This window comes from Theropithecus gelada, chromosome 1 (assembly GCF_003255815.1).
Source record: "Theropithecus gelada isolate Dixy chromosome 1, Tgel_1.0, whole genome shotgun sequence".
In the NCBI taxonomy this organism is placed as follows: Eukaryota; Metazoa; Chordata; class Mammalia; order Primates; family Cercopithecidae; genus Theropithecus; species Theropithecus gelada.
Genome location: NC_037668.1, coordinates 54,431,111 through 54,456,757, shown reverse-complemented (window position 1 = coordinate 54,456,757; position 25,647 = coordinate 54,431,111). Strand labels below are relative to the sequence as shown.

Below are 25,647 nucleotides of genomic sequence, written 5' to 3'. Positions count from 1 at the left end.
AGACAGAGTATCATTCTTGTTGCCCAGGTTGGAGTACAATGGCATGGATCTCAGCTCACTGCAACCTCCGCCTCCCAGGGTCAAGTGATTCTCCTGCCTCAGCCTCCCCAGTAGCTGGGAATACAGGTGCTACAGGTGCCCACCACCATGCCCAGCTAATTTTTTGTATTTTTAGTAGAAACGGGGTTTCACCATGTTAGCCAGACGGGTCTTGAACTCCTGACCTCAGGTGATCCGCCCGCCTCAGCCTCCCAAAGTGCTGGGATTACAGGCGTGAGCCACCGTGCCTGGCTGGGAGAACAATATTTAAGAAAAAAAAATTGCAGCAATGAATCAGATAGACTCAATTTCTGAATTTTTGCTACAGCACAAATGTTTAAAATCAGAAAAAAAAAAATTAAAAGTAACAGGTGAGGTTGGGGAAAAATAAAAAAACAAAAGTAACAACAGACCAGGCACAGTAGTTGACACCTGTAATCCCTGCACTTTGGGAGTCTGAGGCGAGCAGATCACTTGAGCCCAGAAGTTCAAGAGCAGCCTGGGCAACATGGCCAGACCCTTATCTCTACAAAAAAATAGAAAAATTAGCCGGGTGCTGTGGGGTGTGCCTGTAGTCCCAGCTACTCAGGAGGCTGGGATTGGGAGGATTGCTTGAGCTAGGGTGGTTGACGCTGCGGTGAGCCATGATCATGCCAGTCAACTCCAGTCCAGGCAACAGAGTGAGACCCTGTCTCAACAAATAAATAAATAGGCCGGGTGCACTGGCTCACGCCTGTAATCCAGGACTTTGGGAGGCCGAGGCGGGCAGATCACGAGGTCAGGAGATTGAGACCATCCTGGCTAACATGGTGAAACCCCGTCTCTACTAAAAATACAAAAAATTAGCCAGGCGTGGTGGTGGGCGCATGTAGTCCCAGCTACTCGGGCGGCTGAGGTAGGAGAATGCTGTGAACCTGGGAGGCGGAGCTTGCAGTGAGCCGAGATTATTGCCACTGCACTCCAGCCTGGGCGACAGCGAGACTCTGTCTCAAGAAAATAAATAAATAAAAATAAAAAATAAAAGTAACAACAATCATAAGCCTCATCCCCTAGGTCCTGTAAAGTGTGAGATCAAAATATGTAAACATATATTTTTTAAAATTATATTTTGTCTAGACCTGCAGAAAAACATGTAAACACATTATTCATTCTCTAGCCCCAGAAAGGTGCTGGGTTTGGGTAGGTACAGTGGAAAAAACATGCACCACAGATTCTATAGCCCTGGTTCAGGACCAAGGCCTGACTAGTTTGCTGTGTGACAGTGGGGTAATCACAAACCCTCTCTGAGCAGATCTCTCCTTCCCTAAATTGGCTATGCTGTACATCAACGCTCATCATGCTGTGGTTTGCAAGGCCAATCAACAGAGTGCCTTAGAAAGCCTTTACCTTAGGACCGGGCGCGGTGGCTCACGCCTGTAATCCCAGCACTTTGGGAGGTCGAGGTGGGTGGAGCACAAGGTCAGGAGTTCGAGACCAGCCTGGCCAATATGGTGAAACCCCCGTGTCTACTAAAAATACAAAAGTTAGCCGGGCTTGGTGGCGCATGCCTGTAATCCCAGCTAATCGGGAGGCTGAGGCAGGAGAATTGCTTGAACCCGGGAGGCGGAGGTTGCAGTAAGCCGAGATCGCGCCACTACACTCCAGCCTGGGTGACACAGCGAGACTCCGTCTCCAAAAAAAAAAAAAAAAAAGCTTTTACCTTGGTATGCACAGAGTTTATTATTTTTTTTTATTTTTTTTTTTTTTGAGACGGAGTCTCGCTCTGTCGCCCAGGCTGGAGTGCAGTGGCCGGATCTCAGCTCACTGCAAGCTCCGCCTCCCGGGTTCCCGCCATTCTCCTGCCTCAGCCTCCCAAGTAGCTGGGACTACAGGCGCCCACAACCGCGCCCGGCTAATTTTTTGTATTTTTAGTAGAGACGAGGTTTCACCGTGGTCTCGATCTCCTGACCTTGTGATCCGCCCGCCTCGGCCTCCCAAAGTGCTGGGATTACAGGCGTGAGCCACCGCGCCCGGCCCACAGAGTTTATTATTATACCTTTCCTAGGCTCTGGAAAAGTGCCAGAGCATGAGCAGTGCTGTGCAGAGTCGATCACGTGGCGCAATCTCTTTGGGCTTCTGAAAATAGTAGGTGACTAGGAGGACAAGACTAAGTGACTTCTCAATTTCTCTCAGCGCTAAAAAACAAAAAACAGAACCTGGAATTTCTCAGTGGTCTGACTCTGCTACAAACTCCACAGGTCACTTCCCTCCCTCCTGACCCTGCGGGGGCGGGGTGGGCGCTGTCCCTTTAAGTCCAGGCCCGGGCCAATCACAGTGAACAGAAGTTCTTCAAGGACCAAAGGAGGGAATTCAGCCTGAGAGGGAGGGCGGGGAAGGGGCGTGCCCTCTAGCCAATCGGAATCTCCCTAGAGAACAGTGACTCACGTGCAAAGCTCTGCAGACCACTGTCCGGAGCGTCGAGAGGCGGGGCGGCTCTCGCTGTGTGGCAGCGGCCCGGGCCAATGGGCATGTCGCCCGCGGCCTATAAGAGTCCGTTGGGCCTCGGGCTGCAGGCGCTAGGGTCGGTAAGTCGTCGCCGTCCGAGGTGTGCCCTGGCTTTGTCTCGCCGTCGCTGCTGCCCCGTCCCTGCCTCCGTGCCCCTCCCCGCCTTGGCCCCTGCCCAGCGGCTCTCCCTGTCCTCCTCCCCTTAACCACCCCCACGGTTTTTGCCGTCGGGGCTCGGGAGCCGGGCAGATGATGCCGTCGGAGAGCGGAGCTGAGCGCCGGGACCGGGTGGCTGCTCAGGTGGGAACGGCTGCGGCCACGGCGGTGGCCACGGCAGCCCCGGCAGGCGGCGGCCCCGACCCAGAGGCCTTGTCGGCCTCCCCCGGACGGCACCTGAGCGGGCTGAGCTGGCCACAGGTGAAGCGACTGGATGCTCTCCTGAGCGAGCCGATTCCCATTCATGGGCGCGGCAACTTCCCCACGCTGAGTGTGCAGCCCCGGCAGATCGTGCAGGTGAGAGGACGCCCGGCGGGGTATGTGGGGGAATCCCTTCTGAGGCGCTCGTGGCTGGAAGGCATTTGTAGTCTGTTTGACTTTCTAGACAGCTAGGGAAACTGAGGAACGGAGACAGGGCTGTAACAATTGCACAGCATTTTGAATGGTAGATCAGACCTCCCCCTGCATCTACTAATCCTTCCTCACCTGGCTTTTCCATCTCGACTCCTAGAGAACCCTGATTCCCCACGGATCACTCACCCAGGGCCTGGCTGGGAGAGGGGAGGAGGATGTCGAGGGCATTGGGGGAAGAATTTGTCCCTGCCTGCAAGGACAAAAGACGCCAGGCAGCCCTGGGTGGGTAAGTGTGCATGCTTGAGTCCAAAATAGCTTTTCCTTCCCTATCTGGGCATCCCTGGACCTCACCCTCCTTTTCTCTCTCGAGGTTCTAGGAGCAGACTCTGCCCTTGTGCTCCTACAGCCCTCTGCTGGAGAAACCGCCCCTTCCCCCTCCACCCCGTGGAAAAGCCACGAAAACTAGTCAGGGACTCCCTCTCTCTCAGCTGGGGTTGTGGCCCAAGATTTATTAAGCCAAAGATCAGACCTGATACCCCACCCCCAAGGGCAACATTAAGTGACCAATTTAGGTGTTTCTTCTCCTTCCCAAGACTGGAAATGAAGGCCAACCCAGGCCTCAGGCCCCACGTCCCCTCTCTCCTGAGGAAAGGGAGAAAAGAATTCTGACAGCCCCTCCCTCCTTCAATTCTTCCCTTTATCTGAACCTCAACGACCCCAAGACTGCTTTTTCATCTGTACAGCCCAGACGCTGTCATGTTCTGAAATACCAGAGTGTGGTAATTATTGTACCCATTTTATAGCTGGGTCAGTTTGCCACCCAAGATTGCTTCATGAGGTGAAAATCAAACCTGGAGAATCTTGGGTCTTCCCAGGAGCAGATTACAGTAGGTTCAATGTTTTCCCACCCCTTCCCCGGCTCCCAAGGTCAACTTCTAGGTGTTAGGGAGGGTCCTCTGATAAAACAAACCAAGAAGCCCAGCAAGGACTCCTGTGCGTTCCTGCCAGCTGATGGCTTCCTTTGGATGAAGCGGGCCTTTCCCCTGCCTCCTACTACCTGGGCTTCCCACAGAGGGGGAGGGGTGCCTCCTGGGGGATTACCTCCCCCACCCTCCCAAGGAACTAGGAACTGGAGGGGGTGGGGGCAGATTCTCCTGGGCTGACTCACAGGCGGCCCAGTGGAGTTCGCTGAGGAATGCCTCGGCTGCTCGCTGTCACCTGGGTGATTAGGAAACCAGTCGAGGCTTTTCTCCCCAGGACCGTCAAGTAATTCCTGGGGCCCCAGCTGCTGCACCTCCAGGACTGTGGCCCCAGGCATGGCAGGGAGGGGAAGGTGGAGCTCAGTATGGCAGCCCCCCTCTGCAAGAACAAGGGGTACCCTGGAAGGAGGGGAAGTCCTTGCCCTGTCAGTATGGCTCAGATAGCCTCTTTTGGTGTCTGCTCTGTGCCAAGCCCTGTTTAGGAAACCAAGGGCATAGATATGACTGGGACTCAGCCTCCATCCCTTCAGGTGCTCCTAGCCAGATGGGGGAGACTCCAGGTCAATAGAAGCTAACTTTACAATGCAATGGTGGTGCCATATCCTTCTAAACCCGAGTCAGAGATAGCACAGAACAGGGAGCTGTCGGTGACACTGAGGAAGGGGGGCAGAGACTTCAGAGCTGGGCTGGGAAGTTGGACTTCTGGATTCAGGCCCTGGACTGTTTGTTGTTGATTCTCTTTGCTGGGCTCAGTGTCCCCATCTGTTCAACTGGGATGGATGGATTAGGCTGCTGCTCTCCAACACCCTCTCTGGTTCCAGACTCCGAAGGGGACAGGTGCCTTCACCTGACCTGTACAGCTGCCTCCACAGGAAAGAAAGTTTCTTGGAAGGAATCCACAGCTGGCAGCTTCTTTTTTTTTTTTTTTTTTTTTTTTTTTTTTTTTTTTTTTTTTTTTTTTGAGACGGAGTCTTTGCTGTGTCGCCCAGGCTGGAGTGCAATGGCACGAACTCGGCTCACTACAAGCTCCGCCTCCTGGGTTTACGCCATTCTCCTGCCTCAGCCTCCCGAGTAGCTGGGACTACAGACGCCCGCCACCTCGCCCGGCTACTTTTTTGTACTTTTAGTAGAGACGGGGTTTCACCGTGTTAGCCAGGATGGTCTCGATCTCCTGACCTTGTGATCCGCCCGTCTCGGCCTCCCAAAGTGCTGGGATTACAGGCGTGAGCCACCGCGCCCGGCACAGCTGGCAGCTTCTAAAGCTATTGGGATGTGTGCAGGATTGGGGGCAGGGGAGAGGGGGAGGGTGGTGGTGGTTGTTGCCTTGGGGCTTTTCACTGCTACTGAGTTGTCCTATGGCTCAAAAATTGGAAGCTTTCTCCCTCTCCACCCCTACAAGGCTTTGCCTGTAGTGGCGATCCAAGTGTAGAGATGCTGTTCTTGCTTGTACCTGTGCTAAAGGGACCCACCCTACCATAAGGAGGCTTCCCAGAGCTACAGGCAGGGAGGCCTTTTATTGGTTGTGTTGGACAAGACCTTTGCCTTCTCTGGGCCCAGAGGATTGAACTAGACAATCTGATCTCTCCAGCTGCAGCCAGAGGGCCTGCATCAGGCGGCACAGCATGTGAGTTTTGTAAGCCTGCTGGCTGACAGCGTCTGTCAGTCTCCCTGCAGGTCTCAGCAGCAGCCTGGAGCAGAGTGGTTGTGGGGAGGGCCTTGGCATGGGAGAAAGGAGGGTGCAGCCACTGCCCCTCCATGGCTGGAAAGTCTGATTCAGGAGGCACCAAGCTGCCCTGCAGTACTTGGGTGTGGTGGTATCTGGTGATCGCCTGCCAAGCTGGCTGTAGTCACACCTGGGAAGGAGACAACAGCGACTCGCTGGCTGACACAGCTGGCCCCATGGCCCTGACGCAGGGGATTTAACGAGTACTGCTACCTACTCACTAGGCCGGATGCCAAGCCCTGGGGTGGGCACCGGCCTGGGAGCAGGAGCTGGCACTGAGTAAGGCTCACTCAGCCCTAATGGGATCTGAGGAAGGGGCTGGTCTTCTCTGCAGGTTTGGTTGGGTCCTTCCACCAAGGTCTTTGGCCCATGCAGGCACAGCTGCCAGCTGCCAGGGTGTGGGTTAGAAGTCCCACAGGCTGGACTGCAGCAACTGACCTTGTCTGTCCAAGGCATCTCTCAACCCCCATCTTCCTGTTCTCCAACTACTCTGGCTCTGGGCTTCAGTACCTTGAGGGTTGCCTTTGCTTTGAAATTTAGAAAGGGAAGGTGGATTCGAACTAGTCCCTGTTCCTTCTGAACCCTGGGACTGTAATGTGGTAGAAACAGGATGGGCTTTGGAGTCAGCCATACCTGGGTTTGAAGGCATCTCCACGTGATCTTGTGCAGGTGACATCACTCCTGTGAGCTTCAGTTTCCCAGGAGACCTGTCCCAGGCCGGGCACAGTGTCTCATGCCTGTAATCCCAGCACTTTGGGAGGCCGAAGCAGAAGAATAGCTTGAGTCCAGGAGTTCAAGACCAGCCTGGGCAATCTGGCAGAATCCCATCACTGCAAACAATAAAAAATTGCTGGGCGTGGTGGCACACACCTGTAGTCCCACCTACTTGGGAGGCTGAGGTGGGAGGATTGCTTGAGCCCGGGAGGCAGAGGTTGCAGTGAGCTGAGATCGTGCCACTGCATTCACTGCATTCCAGCCTGGACTACAAAATCAGGACTCTCTCAAAAAAATAAATAAATAAATAAAGGATGGAGGAAAGGAAGGTAGAGAAGGGTTTGGAAAGGCAGAAAAAAAAAATCCATATTAAAAACAAAAAAAAAGACTTGGCCTGGCACGGTAGCTCATGCCTGTAATCCCAGTACTTTGAGAGGCTGAGGTAGGTAGATCACCTGAGGTCAGGAGTTCAAGACCAGCCTGGCCAACATGGTGAAACCCTGTCTCTACTAAAAATACAAACATTATTTGAGCATGGTGATGGGCACCTGTAATCCTAGCTACTCAGGAGGCTGAGGGAGAAGAATCACTTGAACCTGGGAGGCAGAGGTTGCAGTGAGCTGACCACTGCACTCCAGCCTGGATGACAGAGACTCCGTCCCAAAAAAAAAAAAAAAGAACGAATGAAAGACCTGTCCCCATAGGTTCTGGCAACAAGGTCCATTGCTTGGCACTCATTAGGTGCCTAGCCTCCTTCCGCCACCCTCTGTGTTCCTGATGGCCAGCTGCTTATGCCCCATTCTCCGTGTTCCTTATGGCCAGTTGTTTACCTCCCCCATTGCCATGACAATATCTTCCCCTGGTAAAGGTGCTCCTCCCGGAAGTCTTCCTGGAGGGCGCCGCCCGCCTCGGATTGCCCCACCACAGCTTGCCTTCTCAGCACTTAGGTGCATTCTTTGTAGTAATTCCCTGGGAGGCAAGGAGAACAGCCTGGTCTGGAGCTGGGTGCTGACTTGGCAGCAAGGCAGGGTTGCAGAATCACTCAGGACAGGAATGCTGCCTGGTCACTTTCAGGGCAACTTTGGGTTACTGAGAAAACTGAATGTCCCCAACCCCCAGCTTCACTCTTCTCCCTACCTGGTACCTCAGGGGAGGGACCACTTATAGGTTTATCTGTCCTGTGCCATCAGGCCTGGGGGCTGTCTGAGGGCTGAGAGTTTTCACTGAGCCTTAGCTGTTTCACCACTGTAAGCCTTAGTTTCCTCATCTGAGAGCAAAAAAAGTATATAATATTTGCCTCACTGGGTCCTTGTAAGGATGAATTAGGATGAGTGCATTGTAGTCAAAAGGACATACATGAACTTGAGAATCCAACTAACCTGGGTTCTGGTCTCAGCCTGACCGCTCTATGACCTTGACTTGTTTCTTAACCTTTCTGTGCCTGAGGTCCTCCGTCTATCAATCAAAATAATACTCAAATGTAGGATTATTGGGAGGGTTAATGTGGTCATGAATGTGAAATGCTAACCATATTCCCAACATGTTTGAGCAGTTAGCGCAGTGCCTGGCACAGAACTGTTTTACTAGCAGTTTGAGAGGTGGAATAGCATGGTTAAGACTTGGACCGCCGAGTGCAGTGGCTCACACCTATAATCCCAGCACTTTGGGAGGCGGAGGCGGGTGGATCACAAGGTCAGGAGTTCAAGACCAGCCTGGCCAAGATGGTGAAACCCCATCTCTACTAAAAATACAAAAATTAGCCAGGCACAGTGGCAGGCACCTGTCAGAAGAATCACTTGAACTCGGGGGATGGAGGTTGCAGTGAGCCGAGATCATGCCACTGCACTCCAGCCTTGGCGGCAAAGTGAGACTCGTCTCAAAAAAAAAAAAAAAAAAAAAAGACTTTGGACTCTGAGTTTTATTCCCAGCTCTGCATTCACCAGCTGTTTGCCTTTGAGCTAGTTACTTGACCCCTCTGTACTTCCATTTTTGCTGTGTAAAGTGGGAATGATAGTATCCACCTCACAGGGTTATTGTAAGGATTAAGTGACCTGCTGTTTAGTAAATTCTATGCAGATGTGTGCTATTATTATTGCTATTCTTCCTGGTCATTCCTCCAGATAGTCCATTCTCAGATTAGGCTTAGAGAGTTAAATGACTTCCCACGTTCCAAAAAAATAAAATAAAAAGTTAGATGATTTTCCAAAAGCATAACAGCTGGTTAGGGGCCAACAGTGGTTGACTTAGGCCGGGCGCGGTGGCTCAAGCCTGTAATCCCAGCACTTTGGGAGGCCGAGATGGGCGGATCACAAGGTCAGGAGATCAAGACCATCCTGGCTAACACGGTGAAACCCCGTCTCTACTAAAAAATACAAAAATCTAGCCGGGCGAGGTGGCAGGCGCCTGTAGTCCCAGCTACTCGGGAGGCTGAGGCTGGAGAATGGCGTAAACCCGGGAGGCGGAGCTTGCAGTGAGCTGAGATCCGGCCACTGCACTCCAGCCTGGGCGACAGAGGGAGACTCCGCCTCAAAAAAAAAAAAAAAAAAAAAAAAAAAAAAAAACAGTGGTTGACTTAGGGCCAACAGTGGTTGACGTTACTGGGATAAGTACATGGAAGTCCTTGGTGGACCCCTGGGGCCTGCTCCTGACACCTCTCCTTCCTGCTTTCCCCTCAAAGGTGGTCCGCAGCAGCCTGGAGGAGCAGGGCCTACACGTGCACAGTGTGCGGCTGCATGGTTCTGCTGCCAGCCACGTGCTGCACCCTGAGAGTGGCCTGGGCTACAAGGATCTGGACCTGGTGTTCCGGGTGGACCTGTGCAGTGAGGCATCCTTCCAGCTGACCAAGGCAGTGGTGCTGGCCTGCCTGCTAGACTTCCTGCCAGCCGGTGTCAACCGGGCCAAGATCACGCCACTGACACTCAAGGAGGCATACGTGCAGAAGCTGGTGAAAGTATGCACAGACTCGGACCGCTGGAGTCTCATCTCACTGTCCAACAAGAGCGGCAAGAACGTGGAGCTCAAGTTTGTGGACTCAGTGAGACGCCAGTTTGAATTCAGCATAGACTCCTTCCAGATCATCCTGGACTCCCTGTTGCTCTTTGGCCAGTGCTCGTCCACTCCCATGTCTGAGGCCTTCCACCCAACAGTCACAGGTGAAAGCCTATATGGGGACTTCGCCGAGGCCCTGGAGCACCTGCGGCACCGTGTCATCGCCACGCGCAGTCCCGAGGAGATCCGAGGTGGTGGCCTCCTCAAGTACTGCCACCTCCTGGTGCGGGGCTTCCGGCCCCGGCCCAGCACCGATGTGCGCGCCCTGCAGCGCTACATGTGCTCCCGCTTCTTCATCGACTTTCCAGACCTGGTGGAGCAGCGGCGCACCCTAGAGCGCTACCTGGAGGCCCACTTTGGTGGGGGTGACGCAGCCCGCCGTTACGCCTGCCTGGTGACACTGCACCGGGTGGTCAACGAGAGCACCGTGTGCCTCATGAACCACGAGCGCCGCCAGACGCTGGACCTCATTGCCGCACTGGCGCTGCAGGCACTGGCTGAGCAGGGCCCGGCTGCCACTGCCGCCCTGGCCTGGCGCCCTCCAGGCACCGACGGGGTTGTGCCAGCCACTGTCAATTACTACGTGACCCCTGTGCAGCCTCTCCTGGCTCGTGCCTATCCCACCTGGCTGCCTTGTAACTGACTCAGACCCTGGCCAGAAGGGAAGGGACTGGGCCTCACGGGGTGGGGTGGGGCCTCCAAGAGTGTGTGGAGGACATGACCCGAGACGCAGCCCGTGCCAGGTGGCCCAGCACTGCAGGGTTGGGCCTTCAATTGAACAGACCGGACTTCCCCGAGCACGAGGCCCCTGTGGCTCTCAGCAGGAGGACCCTTTGGTTATTGCATCACACTTTTGGACCCACATAACAGTGGGGTGCAGGAGCCATTTGTCTTGGAAGTCAATTGCCTTCAGGGGACGAAACAAATTTGGGGTGGTAGCCTTAATGCACAGCACCTCGGATTGATTGCCATGGCCTAAGAGGGTCTCTTTGACTAGGGCCAGCCTGTGGTGATCCCAGCAGCTTTGGAGGGCCTGCAGCCCACACACTGACTGATATATGGTATGTTACGGGGACTTGTCACTTTGGTCAGGCTGGGCCACTACAGGGCCTGATGGTCCAACTTAGGTAATCACTGGGAGGAGGGAAACTGAGGCCTGAGGCAGATACATGGGTTTGGGGGGGGGTGGGTTTAGCCCGGTTCTCTGAAATACATACCCCAAGCTGTGAAGCCTTCCTCGTGAGGGGTTGAGGTGGGCAGTATACAGGAGCCAAGCAGCCCAGGGTGGGTCACAGCCCAGGCCCCTTCCAGGGTGCCACTCCTTTCCCCCTTGTTGCAAGGAGCCCTCCTGCCTGGGAGCTTGTTCTTTGGAGGGTGCTAAGCCTGAATTTGCCACAGTCAAGTCAATGTTCCCACCCCACTGGCTTGGTTACAGGGCTCTCACATAGGGGAGGGGAGCCATACTCCTACCCCCTTGGCATTCCCCTGGATTTGTTGCTATTTTGCACTCTTAACACCTGCCTTATAATAAAAACTGTCTACACTGAACCTTAGTGCCATGCTTTTTCTGGGGAAATAAGGACCTTCTGTAGCTGTGGGGGCTGCAGCTGCCTCCCCTAGTTGGAGTCTGGCTTGTACTGTGGAAGGGAGCGTTTGTGGGGGGTGGGGTTTGAAGCCTGGGCTATGGCTGGAGGACTGCCCCTCCTCCCAACCCCAGCCCCAGCCTGACCAGCTGCATATTGAGAGTTGCTGTCTACATGTGTGACCTGAACCTGCATGTTGCCTTAGCAGGTCTAGGACTCTTGTTAAGGAGTAAATATTTTTATGTTTTCTACCTGGAATCCAAATAGCTCTGGGCCTAGACTCAGACTCTGGTGCTCAGGGGTACTTGAACCTAGCTCTGTCTACCCCATCTCTTCCCAGGGAGCAGCTAGAGAACAGGCTGGCTGAATCTGGACTGGAGGCCCCTGCAGTAAAGGTGGCTGAGACTGGGGAACTGCTAGAGTCCCCCCTAAGCCTGAGTCCAGGTAGGGCCTCCACTTGGGAGAGGCTCCCTCAGTCCTCCAGCTCCTTCCCTTGCCCCGAGCACTGATGGGTGTGCTCTGGCTCGCTCTAATCAGATCCCCTGGACGGGGAGGGTCTCCCCTTCCCAAACCCAGATGGTGCCATGCCAGGCTGTCTAGGAGTGTCAACCACAAGCTCCTAGCATGCTGCGCCCTCAGGGCATCAGCCAGTCAATCATGGGCCTGGACGCTGCCCGCTGTTTGTCCAGCCTCTTTGATCCAGGGATTGCAAAGCCCTTAACATATTCAGCCACATTAGGGGCCTCTGAAGTGGTGACTTTGATGGTTCCAGCCAGGGTGGAAAAAACAATGCTGCAGAGGAGGCCCCAGGTCACCAGGGTGAGTCCAGCCACCTCACCTGCTCTAAGTCCCTTCTGCTGTTGAGCTCAAAATGGCTGGAAAGTGAGCAGACAGGCTTTATTTGCTTGGTGACTAAAACCAGCTCCCATCCCCATCCCAGCTGTGACCACCCAACTATGGTCATGGGAAGGACTAAGTTTGTCCCACCTCCTGAGTTGCCCATTTCAGCCTTGGCATGAGAGGCTTACAGTATAAACACAACAGACTTACGTTTTTGGGCTGGGGGGTGGAGTTCACCTGGATGTGCTTGTGTTAAGGGCTGAAAAAGCCAGAAACCTGTGTGGTATATGTGTGTATACGCTGCATTCAGCCACCATGTGCCAGACACCGTTGTGGGTGCTGGGAATACATCAGCAAACGAAAGAAAAAAATCCCTGTCCTTGTGAAGATTACACTTTAACGGAGTAGACAGAAAATAAACTGAACCGTATGGTCTTAGATGATCAGTGATATGCAAAAATATAGCAGGATAAGGGACTGGAAATGCTCGGGTTTGCAAATTGAAAAATAAGTCAGGGGCCAGGTGCAGTGGCTCATGCCTGTAATCCCAGCAGTTTGGGAGGCTGAGGTGGGCAGATCACCCGAGGTCAGGAGTTTGAGATCAGCCTGGCCAACATGGTGAAACCCCATGTATTTCACTACTGAAAATACAAAAATTAGCTGGGTATGGTGGCATGTGCCTGTAATTCCAGCTGCTCAGGAGGCTGAGGCAGGAGAATCGCTTGAACCTGGGAGGCGGAAGTTGCAGTGAGCTGAGATCATACCACTGCACTCCAGCCTGGACAACAGAGCGAGACACCATCTCAAAAAAAAAAAAAAAAAAGTCAGGGTGCAACTCATTGAAAGGTGACATTTGATTGAACAAAGACATAAAGGTGGTTGGAGGTGAGCATGAAGATGTTTAGAGAAAGAGCATTCCGGGCAGAGAGCTTGCCTGTGAATGTGCACGTGCTCTCACACATGCACCTGAGGGTGTCTGGCTGGCCTTATCCAGCTGCTGGTACTGCACACACGCACGGGTGTGAGGCAGTGGGGACATGTGAGACAGGTGGCCACAGTAGCAGCCACCATTCCTGGTGGGCTTCACTCTAGCAGGCACTATGCTGAGGTCTTCCCAATCATGATCTCCCATATCATCCTTGCAACAACTCCACAAGGGGAAAGAAAGCATTCTTTCCATTTGGCAGACACAGAAACTGAGGCCAGAGAGGTCAAAGAGGTTTGTCTGGATCCAGAGCCATTGCTGTTAACTTCTGTTCCATCCTGCTCCTGCACTGTGATTTCACAGGATTGTGACAGTTGTCTCCTGTACATATGTGACAGCAGGGCATAATTTGACATCACTGTGACATTTGTCATTTCATTTTATATGTGACTATGGCACAGTGTAGCAGTATGGCAAGATGTACGTTTCTTTTTTTTTCTTTTTTTTTTTTTTTTTGAGACGGAGTCTTGCTCTGTCACCCAGAAGGCTGGAGTGCAGTGGCGCAATCTCGGCTCACGGCAACTTCCGCCTCCTGGGTTCAAGCCATTCTCCTGCCTCAGCCTCCTGAGTAGCTGGGATTACAGGTGCCCGCCACCACACCCAGCTAATTTTTGTATTTCTACTAGAGATGGGATTTCACCATGTTGGTCAGGCTGGTCTCGAACTCCTGACCTCGTGATCTGCCCACCTCAGCCCCCCAAAGTGTTGGATTTACAGGCGTGAGCCATCGCACATGGACAAGATGTACGTTTTCTTGGTACACATGTGACACTAATTATGGCTTGTGATGACTATCCAGGGCTCATGATGGCAGCAGCATGCCTGTGGTTATGTTTGGGAGTGGTGCAGTGTTTCTGGGTGTGAGAAAAACACCAACTCAGTGGCTGACATGGTTCCTCCTGTGGACAATTCCTGCGGCTACCTAAGACACCAGGACAGGCAGGAATCAGGAACTGGGACTCAGAGCCAGCAAGGCAAAGACTGAGGGGGAAAGCCCTGTCCTCTACCTTCCAACCTCACTGTGCTCTTCAAGCAACAGTCCACCCTCCCACTCAGACCCGAGGGTGATGGGAGCTCCGGATGGGGAAGGAGCGGATGGGGAAGGAGCATTGCTGTGGACTTTGACGAACAAGGCACAGCCTCAGACAGTTACATGATATGCTGCCCTTCCGCTTTCACTTGCCAAACTTCTGCTCTGTGCCCTGGGGGCTGGCATCTGTGGACTGCATCAATGGCTCCCTTGTTCCCCAGCTTCCTGTTGGGTTGCCAATGAGACATCCCAGCGTCTTAAGGAGACTTAAGGGAGGAGAAGATGTTTATTCTCTTTGTTCCCTCTCTACCAGGCTGCCATGGTTGGCCACATCCCTCAACCAAAGGTCACCGTTCCTGTCAGGAGCCCCACTCCACACAGTGACCTCTCCTCACCCTCAGACTGAAGAGCTGTAAAGGCTTCTCACTGTTGCTGGCCCCAGAGAGCTGCACCATCCCTTCTCACTTTTTTTTTTTCCAGCAGGTGGAACAGCACTCGCCCAGGCTGGCGTGCAGTGACGCAATCTTGGCTCACTGCAACCTCTGCCTCCCAGGTTCAAGCGATTCTCATGTCTCAGCCTCCCAAGGAGCTTGGACTACAGGTGCACACAATGACGCCTGGCTAATTTTTGTATTTTTAATAGGACGGGGTTTTGCCACATTGGCCACACTGGTCTCAAACTCCTGACCTCAGGTGATCTGCCCGCCTCAGCCTCACAAAGTGCTGGAATCACAAGTGTGAGCCACCAAACCCAGCCCCTTGTTAGTTTCTTAAGCCCAACCCATGCCTTTGGAAATAGTCTCGTTTTATTTCTTGAGATAGGGTCTTGCTCTGTTGCCCAAGCTGGAGCACAGTGGTACGATCACAGCTCAGTGCAGCCTTGACCTCTTGGGCTCAAGCAATCCTCCCACCTCAGCCTCCTAAGTAGCTGGTACCACAGGCATCCGCCACCCCACCTGGCTAATTTTTTCATTTTTATAGAGAAGGGATCTCCCAGGATGATCTCGAACTCCTGAGCTCAAACAACCCTCCTGCCTCAGCCTCCCAAAGTGCTGGGATCACAGGTGTGAGCCACCATGCCAGGCCAGAATAGCCTATTTTTAAAATGCTTCCCAGTTTGAATGTGCTATCTCCTGCTTACCCATTGACTGACAAACAGGTCCATATGGTCACCAGCACAGTCACACAACCCCCACAGGCCATCGTGCTGCCATGTTGTCACCAATTCGCACAACCCCCCTCGGTGTCACACAGTCTCACATGTGCATTCTCATCCCTGAGCTCCCTCATCACATCCTTTAATAAGGAAGACTTCCTGAGGAGGGGGGTAAGAGCAGGTGGCTGTGAGTCAGGTCAAGGGAGAATTGGTCTGCAAATCAAAGTCAGTCAACAGAGCCAGACTGCCAAACGAAATTAAATAGAAGCTGCTCCAGGAACTGTCAACTTAAAGAGCCATAATAGACACAGAGGAAAGGCAGCAAGGACACTTACAAAGTAAACCTCAGAACCCCATGCATTTGCCTTACATTATGGAAATTTATTCTTCCTGAATGTATAAGGCAGGAGACTAATTCAATATACATTCACTTCGCAGAATTCTACAAGTTCTGGGCTGTGTGTAAATGTGCCCCCTTCCCTCCATTATCAGGATGTTTAAATGTGCTTCCTTTTTTTCCATTGAAAACTTTGCTTAGATGTTTTACATCGCCACCACCTCTTCCTGAGAAAAAGGTGTGTCCCCCATCCCAACCCCTAGAAGCTTTCTGAGGGGCCACAGGCATACTCCCATGTGGAGAGAACAAGGGCAGTGGATGAAGGAAACAGGGATTTTTCAAACTAATGTTTTCCCTCAAACAGGCCTCCCGGTGCCATTAGACTTGAAGCAATGACATCTACTAAAATGAGGACCCCGGCTGGGGGTTAAGAGTGTTGTTTAAGAATGATGACGGTATCTTTAAAAGAAATTCTTGGCCGGGGATGGGGTAGGGGGAAAGGGAAAAATAAGTAAATTCTTTTGAGTTTCCCATTGGCAATGCTTGCTACGCTTGATCTGATTGCATCTCAGGGACCTGTAGCAACATCTCCAGTTGTATCGTGTAAGCCAAAGTCAAACGTGGGGTATATGAAGTAATTCAGAGCCTCGGCCAGTTCCCCAGAACCAGCCCCTTGCCACTGTGAAGTGAAAGGCTCCTGTGAGGAGGGCGCTGGGATTGTGTAAGGTCAATTCTCAACGTCTTCCTGAAAGTGCCCGGGGAGAAAGCCGAATCCAGGAGTCCAGATCCATAGAGTGGAGGCTCTGAGGAGTTGGAAGGAGCTGGAAAGAATAATTCCAAGAGCTTTAATGGCCTCTTTCCCACAGCCACCCAGCCCCACCCAAACCCTTCAACTTGAAATCTGCCTGAAGTTGTGGGGTGGGGGGGCGGCAGGCACTGTGGAGAGAAGATGCAGGAGGCAATAGTATGGAATGGGGCTCCTGGGGAAGCAGAGGCTCCCTTGGGCCTTTGTCCTTGGCTGGGATCCCCTAGCCTGAGCAGTTAGAATGGAATGTTCCTGGGATGAAAAGCCTGCCCCTCCTCCACTTCTCCCCTTATGGAGTTCCCCAGGGCCCATTCCAGGGATTCCTGATATGGTGATGCTCTAGAGAAGCAGAGGCCCACGCTGCCTGGGGATCTGTCCTGGCAGCCTCTCCAGGGCTGGGCAAATTGGTTCCATCATTTATGGATCTCTACTATGTGCCAGGTACTTAGTATGACTTCTCATTTAATACTCAAGTTTTCTTTTTTTTTTTTTTTTTTGAGACCAAGTTTTGCTCCTGTTGCCCACCTCCGCCTCACAGGTTCAAGTGATTCTCCTGTCTCAGCCTCCCGAGTAGCTGGGATTATAGGTGCATGCCACCACTCCTGGCTAATTTTTGTATTTATAGTAGAGATGTGGTTTCATCATATTGGTCAGGCTGGTCTCGATCTCCTGACCTCAGGTGATCTGCCCGCCTCGGCCTCCCAAAGTGCTGGGATTACAGGCATGAGCCACCGCACCCAGGTAATACTCAAGTTTTCTACTCCCTAGGTCCCCTCAAAAATACAAAAACATTTGTAGGTCTGGATCTGGAAAAAAAAAAAAGAAAAAATACAAAAACAAAAAATCAGAAGAAACTGGCTCAGAAAAGGGAAGGCATTGCTCAGGGTCCCTCACCTGAGGAGTTCCAGGCCAGGACTAAATCTCAGGTCTGTCTTGTTCCACCGGCAGCCCTTTTTGCCCCCACCATGAAGCTTGTCATCCTCCTCCTCTGCCATCCCAGGCTCTTTGCTTGCCTTGACACCAAATATTCCAGCCCAGATCTGCAGCGAGAGGAGGCAGCCCTCCAAAGCAAGCCCTTGGGAGGCTTGAGCCCTGAGCATCCTTGGCCCACCGTCAGAAGCCAGGTGTGTTGACTCAGCCTGACTCACCCCCGAAGGCCCAACCAGGTTGGGGTGTGCCTAGACTCTGGGAGGGGCACCTTCTGCCACCCCTCCAGCATCTCATGTCCCTTCCAAGACCCAAGGACCAGGGGTCACTATACACAGCCTTGAATGTGGGAGCCCAGATATCCCCCTAAATGGACCCCTCTTTAGCCTGATAAATGAATCACCATATAGCCTAATGTTTAAGGGATCCCCCACTTACAGCTCCTATGTCTTTGGGCAAGTCACCCACCCCCCCTTTCTTCACCTGTGGAAATGGGAATAATAACCCTTACTTTGCAGAGTGGTTGGGAAGACCGGAACAGATTAATGGGTGTAAAGTGCTCAGGGGCCTGGCATAGAGGAGGTGGTTATTATTCCAGAACCAAGGGTTCCCTTCCCCCATCGCCCCTGGCCAGGGTGCAGTCAAGGACCAATGGGGAAAGAAGTAGGTTGGGGATCTCCAAGTTTTCCCAAATACCTCCTCCTGCACAGCAGGCCTCTCCTTCAGCTCTGAGAAGCCTGAGCACCCGAGTTGTTCTCAAAGAACCCGCTGACAGGCTTAGGGAAGGGGAGCGGCTACAGGCTTGGAGCACCTCGGCCATGTTCTGTGGCTCCAGCCTAATCTCTAAGAGGCAACCCTGGCCGCCACTGGCAGCGGGACCCTGGGTTCTGATCAATTAGTGTAACAAATCTGTGAATACAAAATGACTCTGGTCTTTTATCCTGATAGTGACCCCCAACAAGGGCTACCTGTCTTTCCTGGAAGTCTTTCTTAATGGGTCTTCTCCCCGGGGTTCCAGGTTCAGCCCAGCCAAAGGATCTTCCTCTGCTCCCCTTTCAAAGAGGGTTCCCGCCCCTAGGCACAGCTCTGGCCTCCAGTCCCACTCCATCCAGGCTATCCCCAGAACTACACTCCCGCTCTAGGGCTGCGCCGACCGCGACTACCCTGCTCGTTCTCCCAGACCCCTACAGCCCAATGTCTAGGAAGCCCCGGGACTACCCGGGAAGGGGATGACTGGGGGCGGGAACAATAAAGGACTGAACCTGCTCCAGGCCACGCCTCCTTCCTCTCGAGAAAGCAGCCCCACACTGCCCTCTGGTGGCACCGCCCACATGGTTATCCAGTTGAGGAGCAGGTGCCTAGATTAGAACCTTGAACTGGTCTCCCAGCCCCAAGCACCAGCCTGAAGAAAGGCTCCTGTTCCCCTCATTTCCCTTTGCTGAGATATACATTCACTGGTGGCCGTCAGTGTCCTCCATGCACAGGTCCCCCAAGATCCCTGTACTCAGTCCTGTCCCCAGAGCTGAGGGCCACCAAGAAAGTGTTCTGAAAGTCAGCCTTCTGTCCAGGGATAGAGCTGGCCTCCAACAAACTGCTCAGCCCCTAAGGGGTCCCCTGGGATAGTGACAGCCAGGAAAGCCTGCCTGGAAAAGGCTAGGAGACATAAGCCCTTAAAAGTAGAGACCCTGTGATTTGGCTCTGCTTTCTGAGCCCCTATCAATATTTGCTGATTAAGAAGAAAATGGAGGCAGATGGGTGAGCTTTCTTTTTTTTTGAGACAGTCTTGCTCTGTTGCCCAGGCTGGAGTGTGGTGGTGCGATCTCGGCTCACTGCAACCTCCACCTCCTGGTTTCAAGCAATTCTGTCTCAGCCTCCCGAGTAGCTGGGATTACAGGCGCCCGCCACCACGCCTGGCTAATTTTTCTTATTTTTAGTAGAGATGGGGTTTCACTATGTTGGCCAGCCTGGTCTTGAACTCCTGACCTCAAGTGATTGGCCCTCCTTGGCCTCCCAAAGTACTGGGCTTATAGGCATGAGCCACTGCACCTGGCCTGAATAAAGCCAGATGGGTAAGCTTCTAGAGGGACCCCTGGAGGGTCAGGCAGGTGTAGGAAGGTGCCTTTTGTTAGTTGGCTATGGGGTAATGGACATAGCACTAACTAGGAGCTGGGGTTCAAGTCTGCATGTGTGTGCCGCGGCCAGGAAGCTTGATGAGGAGCAGTGGGACATCTGGAAGTGGAGGGAGGGGGCAGAGCTGCCTGTGACAGCAGGACCAATCTCCATTTACTACCCCCCACCTCACACACACACACTAGCCAGTGTCGTCTCTAATTCTCTACTCACCCACCCCACCCCCAAATCGGGACAAGCTGATTACAAATAAATCCTGGAGAAAGTCAAAACTGTGATGGCACCGAGCACTTTACACCATTAGCTAAAAGCTCCTCTGGACCAAGTGCCCCCTCCCATGCAACCCAGAAAACGAACGGTCCTGGCTGCAGCCCAGCACCTGAGCTGAGCTCCTTCCAAGAAGTCCTGTCCTCTCTAAGCCTCTAGACCCCAAATGACCCAAGTGGTTTTGGAAGGTGTCCCTGTCTGGAAAGACCAGAGGATGGCACTGCCCCCTTCACTGCTTCCCTGGGGTTCCCTAGCTTTGTCAGAGGCTCTGAGACCCCCTCCTGAACCCCCCTTCCCCAGCTAAGAAAGCATTCAGGAAAGCCTGGCTGTTAGCCGAGAAACCAGTCAAAAAGTTTGGTATCCAGGGAGAAGGGCTGATGAGGGAGGAGCCGGTAAGGGCCCCAAGCCTCAGCTGTCAGAGCACTGCACCTGACCCTCCCAGATTCCTGTGGGAGGAAGCATCCTCCCCTCTTCACCTCATTCCCAAGCCCTGACTCAAGGAAGGACTGAGGAAAGAGGCCCAGAGAGGGGGCAGAGTTGTTCTAAGCCACAGAGCAGACAGGATCCAGACGACAACTCTCCCTAGCCCCTGTCCAGGGTACTGTGGGAGGTGCACACACAGGCCAGGGACCTTGGTTCTTCCCTCACTGGCATGTGACCTTGAGAAATCCCCTCTTCACTCTGCAAAAGTAGGACTTTAAATTAGTTCATGGCTCTATCAGCAAAAGCAGTGCCTGTTTCCAGCTGGGAGTTAAAATAATACATTATCGGCCAGGTGCGGTGGCTCACGCCTATAATCCCAACACTTTGGGAGGACGAGGCGGGCAGATCACCAGAGGTGGGGAGTTTGAGACCAGCCTGACCAACATGGAGAAATCTGGTCTCTACTAAAAATACAAAACGAGCTGGGCGTGGTGATGCATGCCTGTAATCCCAGCTACTCAGGAGGCTGAGAGGCAGGAGAATCGCTTGAATCCGGGAGGCGGAGGTTACGGTGAGCCAAGATCGCACCGTTGCACTCCAGCCTGGGCAACAAGGGTGAAACTCTGTCTCAAAACAAACAACAAAAAATAAATGATCTTTCCATGATTTAGGGGGGAAGAAGAAGGACCTCTGCCCTGTATTGACATCACCATAGCCCCTCTGGGAAGGCGAAGAGATCCACTTCGCAGACTGACAGGTGAGAGTGAAATTAACTCAGCTGGTGAGCAGCAATACAGTAGCCAGGTCATTCACAGTGGGGACAGAGAAATGGGAGGCCGAAGGGCATTTGGACAGGAAGAGAAGCAGATCTCACCTCAGATCTGGCTCTTTAAGGCCCCCCTTTCTGCAAGATGATGCCATACCCGCCCCCTTGGGGCCTGTTAAAGGGTATCACCTGGTTCCACCCGGGCCAAGTCATCTTAGTGACAGTTTGGGAGTTAAGCCTCTAGGTTCTGCTATGTAAGGGTCCCTGGGTGAGGAGGTGCTAGACATCCTGTCATGGTTATCTGAGTCAGGCCATAATTTTAGCGAACCTGCATGACGGCGTAAGAAAAGCTGTATCCTAGAAGAAGGGCCTAAGTATGAAGAGAACAAATCCTAAACCTCTCTGGGATTCCGTCTTCCCACAGGTGAAACAGGCCTAGAGGGGAATTCAGCGGTACAGCCCTGTGCCAGCCCCCACCCCATCCTGGGGACTCATTCTGTCCTCCCGAAGGCATGGAGCTGGGCGGCCAGTAAGCAGCATCCTCAAGGGCAAGACTGCTCACAGCTCCGAGGGGCCCGGGAAAGGCCACGCAAGTGAGGGTGAGGATTGGGGGCGCTGCATCCGTGCCGCAGGTTCCAAATGGTAAAAGTTTGCCGCCAACCCGTTCCTGGGATCGAGCCCCGTCAAGAGTCCAACTCTTACAATTGGAGACTTGGTGCTACCACCTCTCACTCCCCAGATGGTCGGGGAGAGGCGGGAACAGAACGTGGCAGCTTTACTAAGGACCCAGCAGACGCCAGAAGCTCCAGGGAAGGGAGTTCCGCGGCCCTGGACCAGCCCCCCACACGCCCTGACCCTCGAACGCACCAGCCGCTAAGACCGCACCTCAGCCTCCTCTACTGGGCCCCTGGCCCCCCACTGTCTCTTCCTGCGGATCCGTAGTCCATGCAGCCGGCGTCCGCGATCAGTCGGTCGGTCGGCACCTCGGCGAAGCTTGTCGGGGCGGCCAGGGGTCCAGGCGTGGAGGTCAGTGCTGGGGGGAGGCGGGGCCGCGGGGCGGGCTGCGGCGGAAGGGCGAGTCGGGCTCGGGGCCGTGGCCGCGCCGCAGTCGCCCGGCGCCCCAGGGCACGCAGCCGCCCAGGCCCAGCGCCGAGGCCAGCAGCGCTGGGGGGCGGCCGCGACGGCCCCGGCGCTGGCCCTTCTTGAGGCGCGACCCGTGAGCCGCCAGGTAGAGCTCGGCCTGCGCCACGCCGCCGCTCAGGCGGCTCAGGCTCTCCGCGCGGTGCGCCAGGCGCAGCTCAGCCGCCAAAAAAACGCGGTGCAGCTGTAGCACGCGGCTCTCCAGCTCCGACACCAGGCGCCGGCGGCCCTCCACCTCCAGCAGCCGCCGCCGTGCTTCGGCCAGCTCCAGCGCGCGGCCCCCTGTCCCCGCCGCCGCGCCAGAGCCCCCTCCGGGGCCGGCGAGCCCCGCGACCCCGCTAGCGCCCTGGCGCCAGCGCTGCAGCTCCTGGCCTTCGGCCGCACCTGCCGAAGCCCCGGCTGCGTCCGGCAGCGGCGGGGACTGACCTGGGGTCGGGGTAGGGGTCAAGGTCGGAGTTGGGGGCGGGGGCTGAGAGAACGGCATGGGCTCCCGGGGCGGCGGCGGCGACCCCGGCTCTGCAGTCCCTTCCTGGGCCCCCGGGCCGCAGGCGCTGATGCGGCAGCCCGGCATCCCCCGCCCCCCGGCGGTCTGCGGCTGTAGGTGCGCAGGGAGGATGAGCACCGGGAACCTGAAGAGCGAGACACTGCCACAGCCCTCACCCCAGCGCCGCGCCCTCCGCCTGCGCATCTTATAGAATACGAGGCGGAGCGACGGACGGCACAGCCAATCAGAGACGGGCACGCCCTGAATCCGTCCCCACCGCTGCGCATTCAGGACATTGCTGAAACCGTTCAGGTCCTGCCCTTCGTCGGATTCTGCCCGCTAGGGCTTCCAGTTCTCTTTCGCCTCTCCCCAAATTTTGGGTGCAAAGGGAGCCTCATCTTCCCTGGTTAGGCCCCTCAGAGTCATAAGCTCTGGTAGCTGGTGTTTAGAAAATCATGGAATCCGGTCTCCATCCGGGGGAGGGTCTTACCTAAGGCCTCTGTGCGAAGAGAGCCTGGGCTAGAACGCGGGAGGCTTGACTCCTTGTGCAGTGCTCCTCCCACACCTCATGCTGCCCTTGGCCGAATCAGTTCTGCCTGGTCTCTCTTGGGCCACAGGGCTCTCCAGGACCCCCTTCTCCCACCTCACTGGGGCAGCGGAAGGGTTAACGCTGAGGGGCGACTGCCGTCCGGGTGGGACGGAGATCTGGCTGGGCTGATTCCACGATAGGTAGGGTCCTTTATTCGCAGAACAAATACCTCAGCGCTGCCGCTGAGCCTGCAAACCTTGGTGGCATCACAGAGGAGTCCCAGACCCCACGGTGTGCAGAGTTCCTTCCCTGCCCCGGCTCGTGTTTACTCCTCCCAGCGGGTGTTCCTACACCTTTTAAAGAGGGGGAAACAGATTACAGTTTCCTGTAATCCCAGCACTTTGGGAGGTCGAGGCGGGCGGATCACCTGAAGTCAGGAGTTCAAGACCAGCCTGACCAACGTGGCGAAACACCATCTCTACTAAAAATACGAAAAAATTAGCCGGTCTTGGTGGTGGGCGCCTGTAATCCTAACTACTCGGTAGGCTGAGGCAGGAGAATCGCTTGAACCCGGGAGGCGGAGGTTGCAGTGAGCCAAGATCGTGCCATTGGGCTCCAGCCTGGGCGACAGAGCAAGACTCCGTCTCAAAAAAAAAAAAAAAAAAAGGCCGGGGGCGGGGAACTGACTGGCCAGGTGCGGTGGCTCACGCCTGTAATCCCAGCACTTTGGGAGGCCGAGGTGGGTGGATCACCTATGGTCAGGAGTTCTAGATCAGCCTGGCCAACATAGTGAAACCCCTGTCTCTACTGAAAATACAAAAAAATTAGCTAGGTGTGGTGGCGCACCCCTGTAGTTCCAGCTACTCAGCAGGCTGAGGGAGGAGAATCGCTTGAATTCGGGAGGCAGAGGTTGCAGTGAGCAGAGATTGTGCCACTGCACTCCAGCCTGAGCGACAGAGTAAGACTCAATCTCAAAAAATAAAGAAGGATAAACTGAGACCCTGAAGGGCAGTAGTGCTTTGCCCAATGTCATATTGCCGACTTCTGGCTGAATCCAGATTCTTTTTTTTTTTTTTTTTTTTTTTTTTTTTTGAGACGGAGTCTCACTCTGTCACCCAGGCTGGACTGCAGTGGCCGGATCTCAGCTCACTGCAAGCTCCGCCTCCCGGGTTCACGCCATTCTCCGGCCTCAGCCTCCCGAGTAGCTGGGACTACAGGCGCCCGCCACCTCGCCCGGCTAGTTTTTTGTATTTCTTAATAGAGACGGGGTTTCACCGTGTTAGCCAGGATGGTCTCGATCTCCTGACCTCGTGATCCGCCCGTCTCGGCCTCCCAAAGTGCTGGGATTACAGGCTTGAGCCACCGCGCCCGGCCTGAATCCAGATTCTTGAATCTGGACAGAAATGCACCAGCTCAGCCATTCATGCCCTCTGGGGGCTCAGATACCTGGGTCTACTCCTCTTGGTGGAGGGACGTTCCTTATGTGGGACTTTATCTGACGCTTCTCATCTGGCCCTGACAAATGATAGAATGGAGCCCTGCTCACTTTTCCCCCAACAGAAATAAAGCTGTCATACCAAACACTGGCCCAGACATCATGGGCCTGCCTCAGTTTCCATCTACTTGAAGGTGCCATCAGAGATGGGAGGTCTCTGTGGTGGGTGGGGGCAAGGGCCGGGGGTACAGAAACCAGCCCTGAACCCGATTGCGTAGGACTGCAGCAGACCCTGGGCTCAGGAGGACCTGCGGAAAATGTGGCCAGTGTGACTGCTGCAGCCTGAAGAGGAGGCAGATGGCATGCTTGCATGATGTGCAGGATGATGACAGAGCCTCATCCTCCCCCCACGAACACATGTTCTCTAAGTGCTTTCAGGTGTCTTAGACTGAGTGAGACTGAGTGATGGGGACTCGTGGGCGAGACAGTTGGGCTCCAAAGAGGCAGCTCAGAAGCGGCTGGGAGAGGAAGGCGGGTGGGTGAGAGGCGCCAGGCTCAGCGAAAAGGAAGGGTGGAGGGATTGGGGAGGTAGGAGGTCAGAGGCCGGGTGCCCAGTGACCAGGGGTGGTGGAGACTCAGTGAGGGGAAGGGGAGGGTTTGGGAGGATGGCTTAGTCAGAGGGGAAGAAGAGCTGTTCAGTGACTGCTGGGGCTCAGTGCAGGGAAGGGGCTGAGTGTGTGCAAAGGTGCTGGCGGAGGATCGCCATGGGGGAAGGGAGGTTCAGTGAGGGGCATGGGAACTCAGAGAGTTGGAGGGACTCAGTGAAGATGAGGGAGGCTCAGGAGCTACCAGGTTGCCCCCAGCAAGGAGCCTTGCCCTGCTGAATGATGACGTCCCTTTGAACAGTCTCTTTTGTGTCATGCAACCATAGGTCTTTCTCAGGGCAGAAGCCCCTCATTGCCATGGTGGTGGGGAAATAGACAGGTGTTTTGCCTTCATGAGGCAGATCACTGCTCCCAAGTCCTGAAGGACTGATTCAGGGGAAGAAGACTAGGACTTATCCCCACCCCCTACCACTGGCCAGATCCAGAGAACCAGTCAGACCTGGGTTCAAAACCCACACACACTGCCCATCTGGGTGACCTTGGGCAAGTAATTTGAGTGGGAGAAGATGCACAATATATATTTATTGGAGGAATGAATGTTCTCTGTCTCGTGATATCATCCCTAAGAAAGGGAGATTGATAGCCTT

At 54.4% G+C, this 25,647-nt stretch overlaps 2 protein-coding genes across 3 annotated transcripts; one reads left to right on the top strand and one right to left on the bottom strand.

The window, feature by feature from the left end:
- The first annotated feature begins 2,473 nt into the window (after nucleotides 1-2,473).
- TENT5B (terminal nucleotidyltransferase 5B) lies at nucleotides 2,474-11,106 on the top strand. The gene is made up of 2 exons (XM_025397571.1): nucleotides 2,474-3,036; nucleotides 9,188-11,106. The coding sequence occupies exons 1-2, from the start codon at nucleotides 2,773-2,775 to the stop codon at nucleotides 10,199-10,201; spliced, it is 1,278 nt and encodes a 425-aa protein (XP_025253356.1). The 5' UTR covers nucleotides 2,474-2,772; the 3' UTR covers nucleotides 10,202-11,106.
- A 4,172-nt stretch (nucleotides 11,107-15,278) lies between these two features.
- TRNP1 (TMF1-regulated nuclear protein 1) lies at nucleotides 15,279-22,604 on the bottom strand. Of its 2 annotated transcripts, none has more exons than XM_025397458.1 (2): nucleotides 21,675-22,604; nucleotides 15,279-16,310 (listed from the first exon to the last, which is right to left on the bottom strand). In XM_025397458.1, the coding sequence occupies exon 1, from the start codon at nucleotides 22,516-22,518 to the stop codon at nucleotides 21,835-21,837; it is 684 nt and encodes a 227-aa protein (XP_025253243.1). In that variant the 5' UTR covers nucleotides 22,519-22,604; the 3' UTR covers nucleotides 15,279-16,310; nucleotides 21,675-21,834. The 2 variants fall into 2 exon arrangements, with proteins under 2 accessions (XP_025253243.1, XP_025253236.1); XM_025397451.1 differs by having other exon boundaries at nucleotides 21,693-22,604.
- Nucleotides 22,605-25,647: the final 3,043 nt, after the last annotated feature.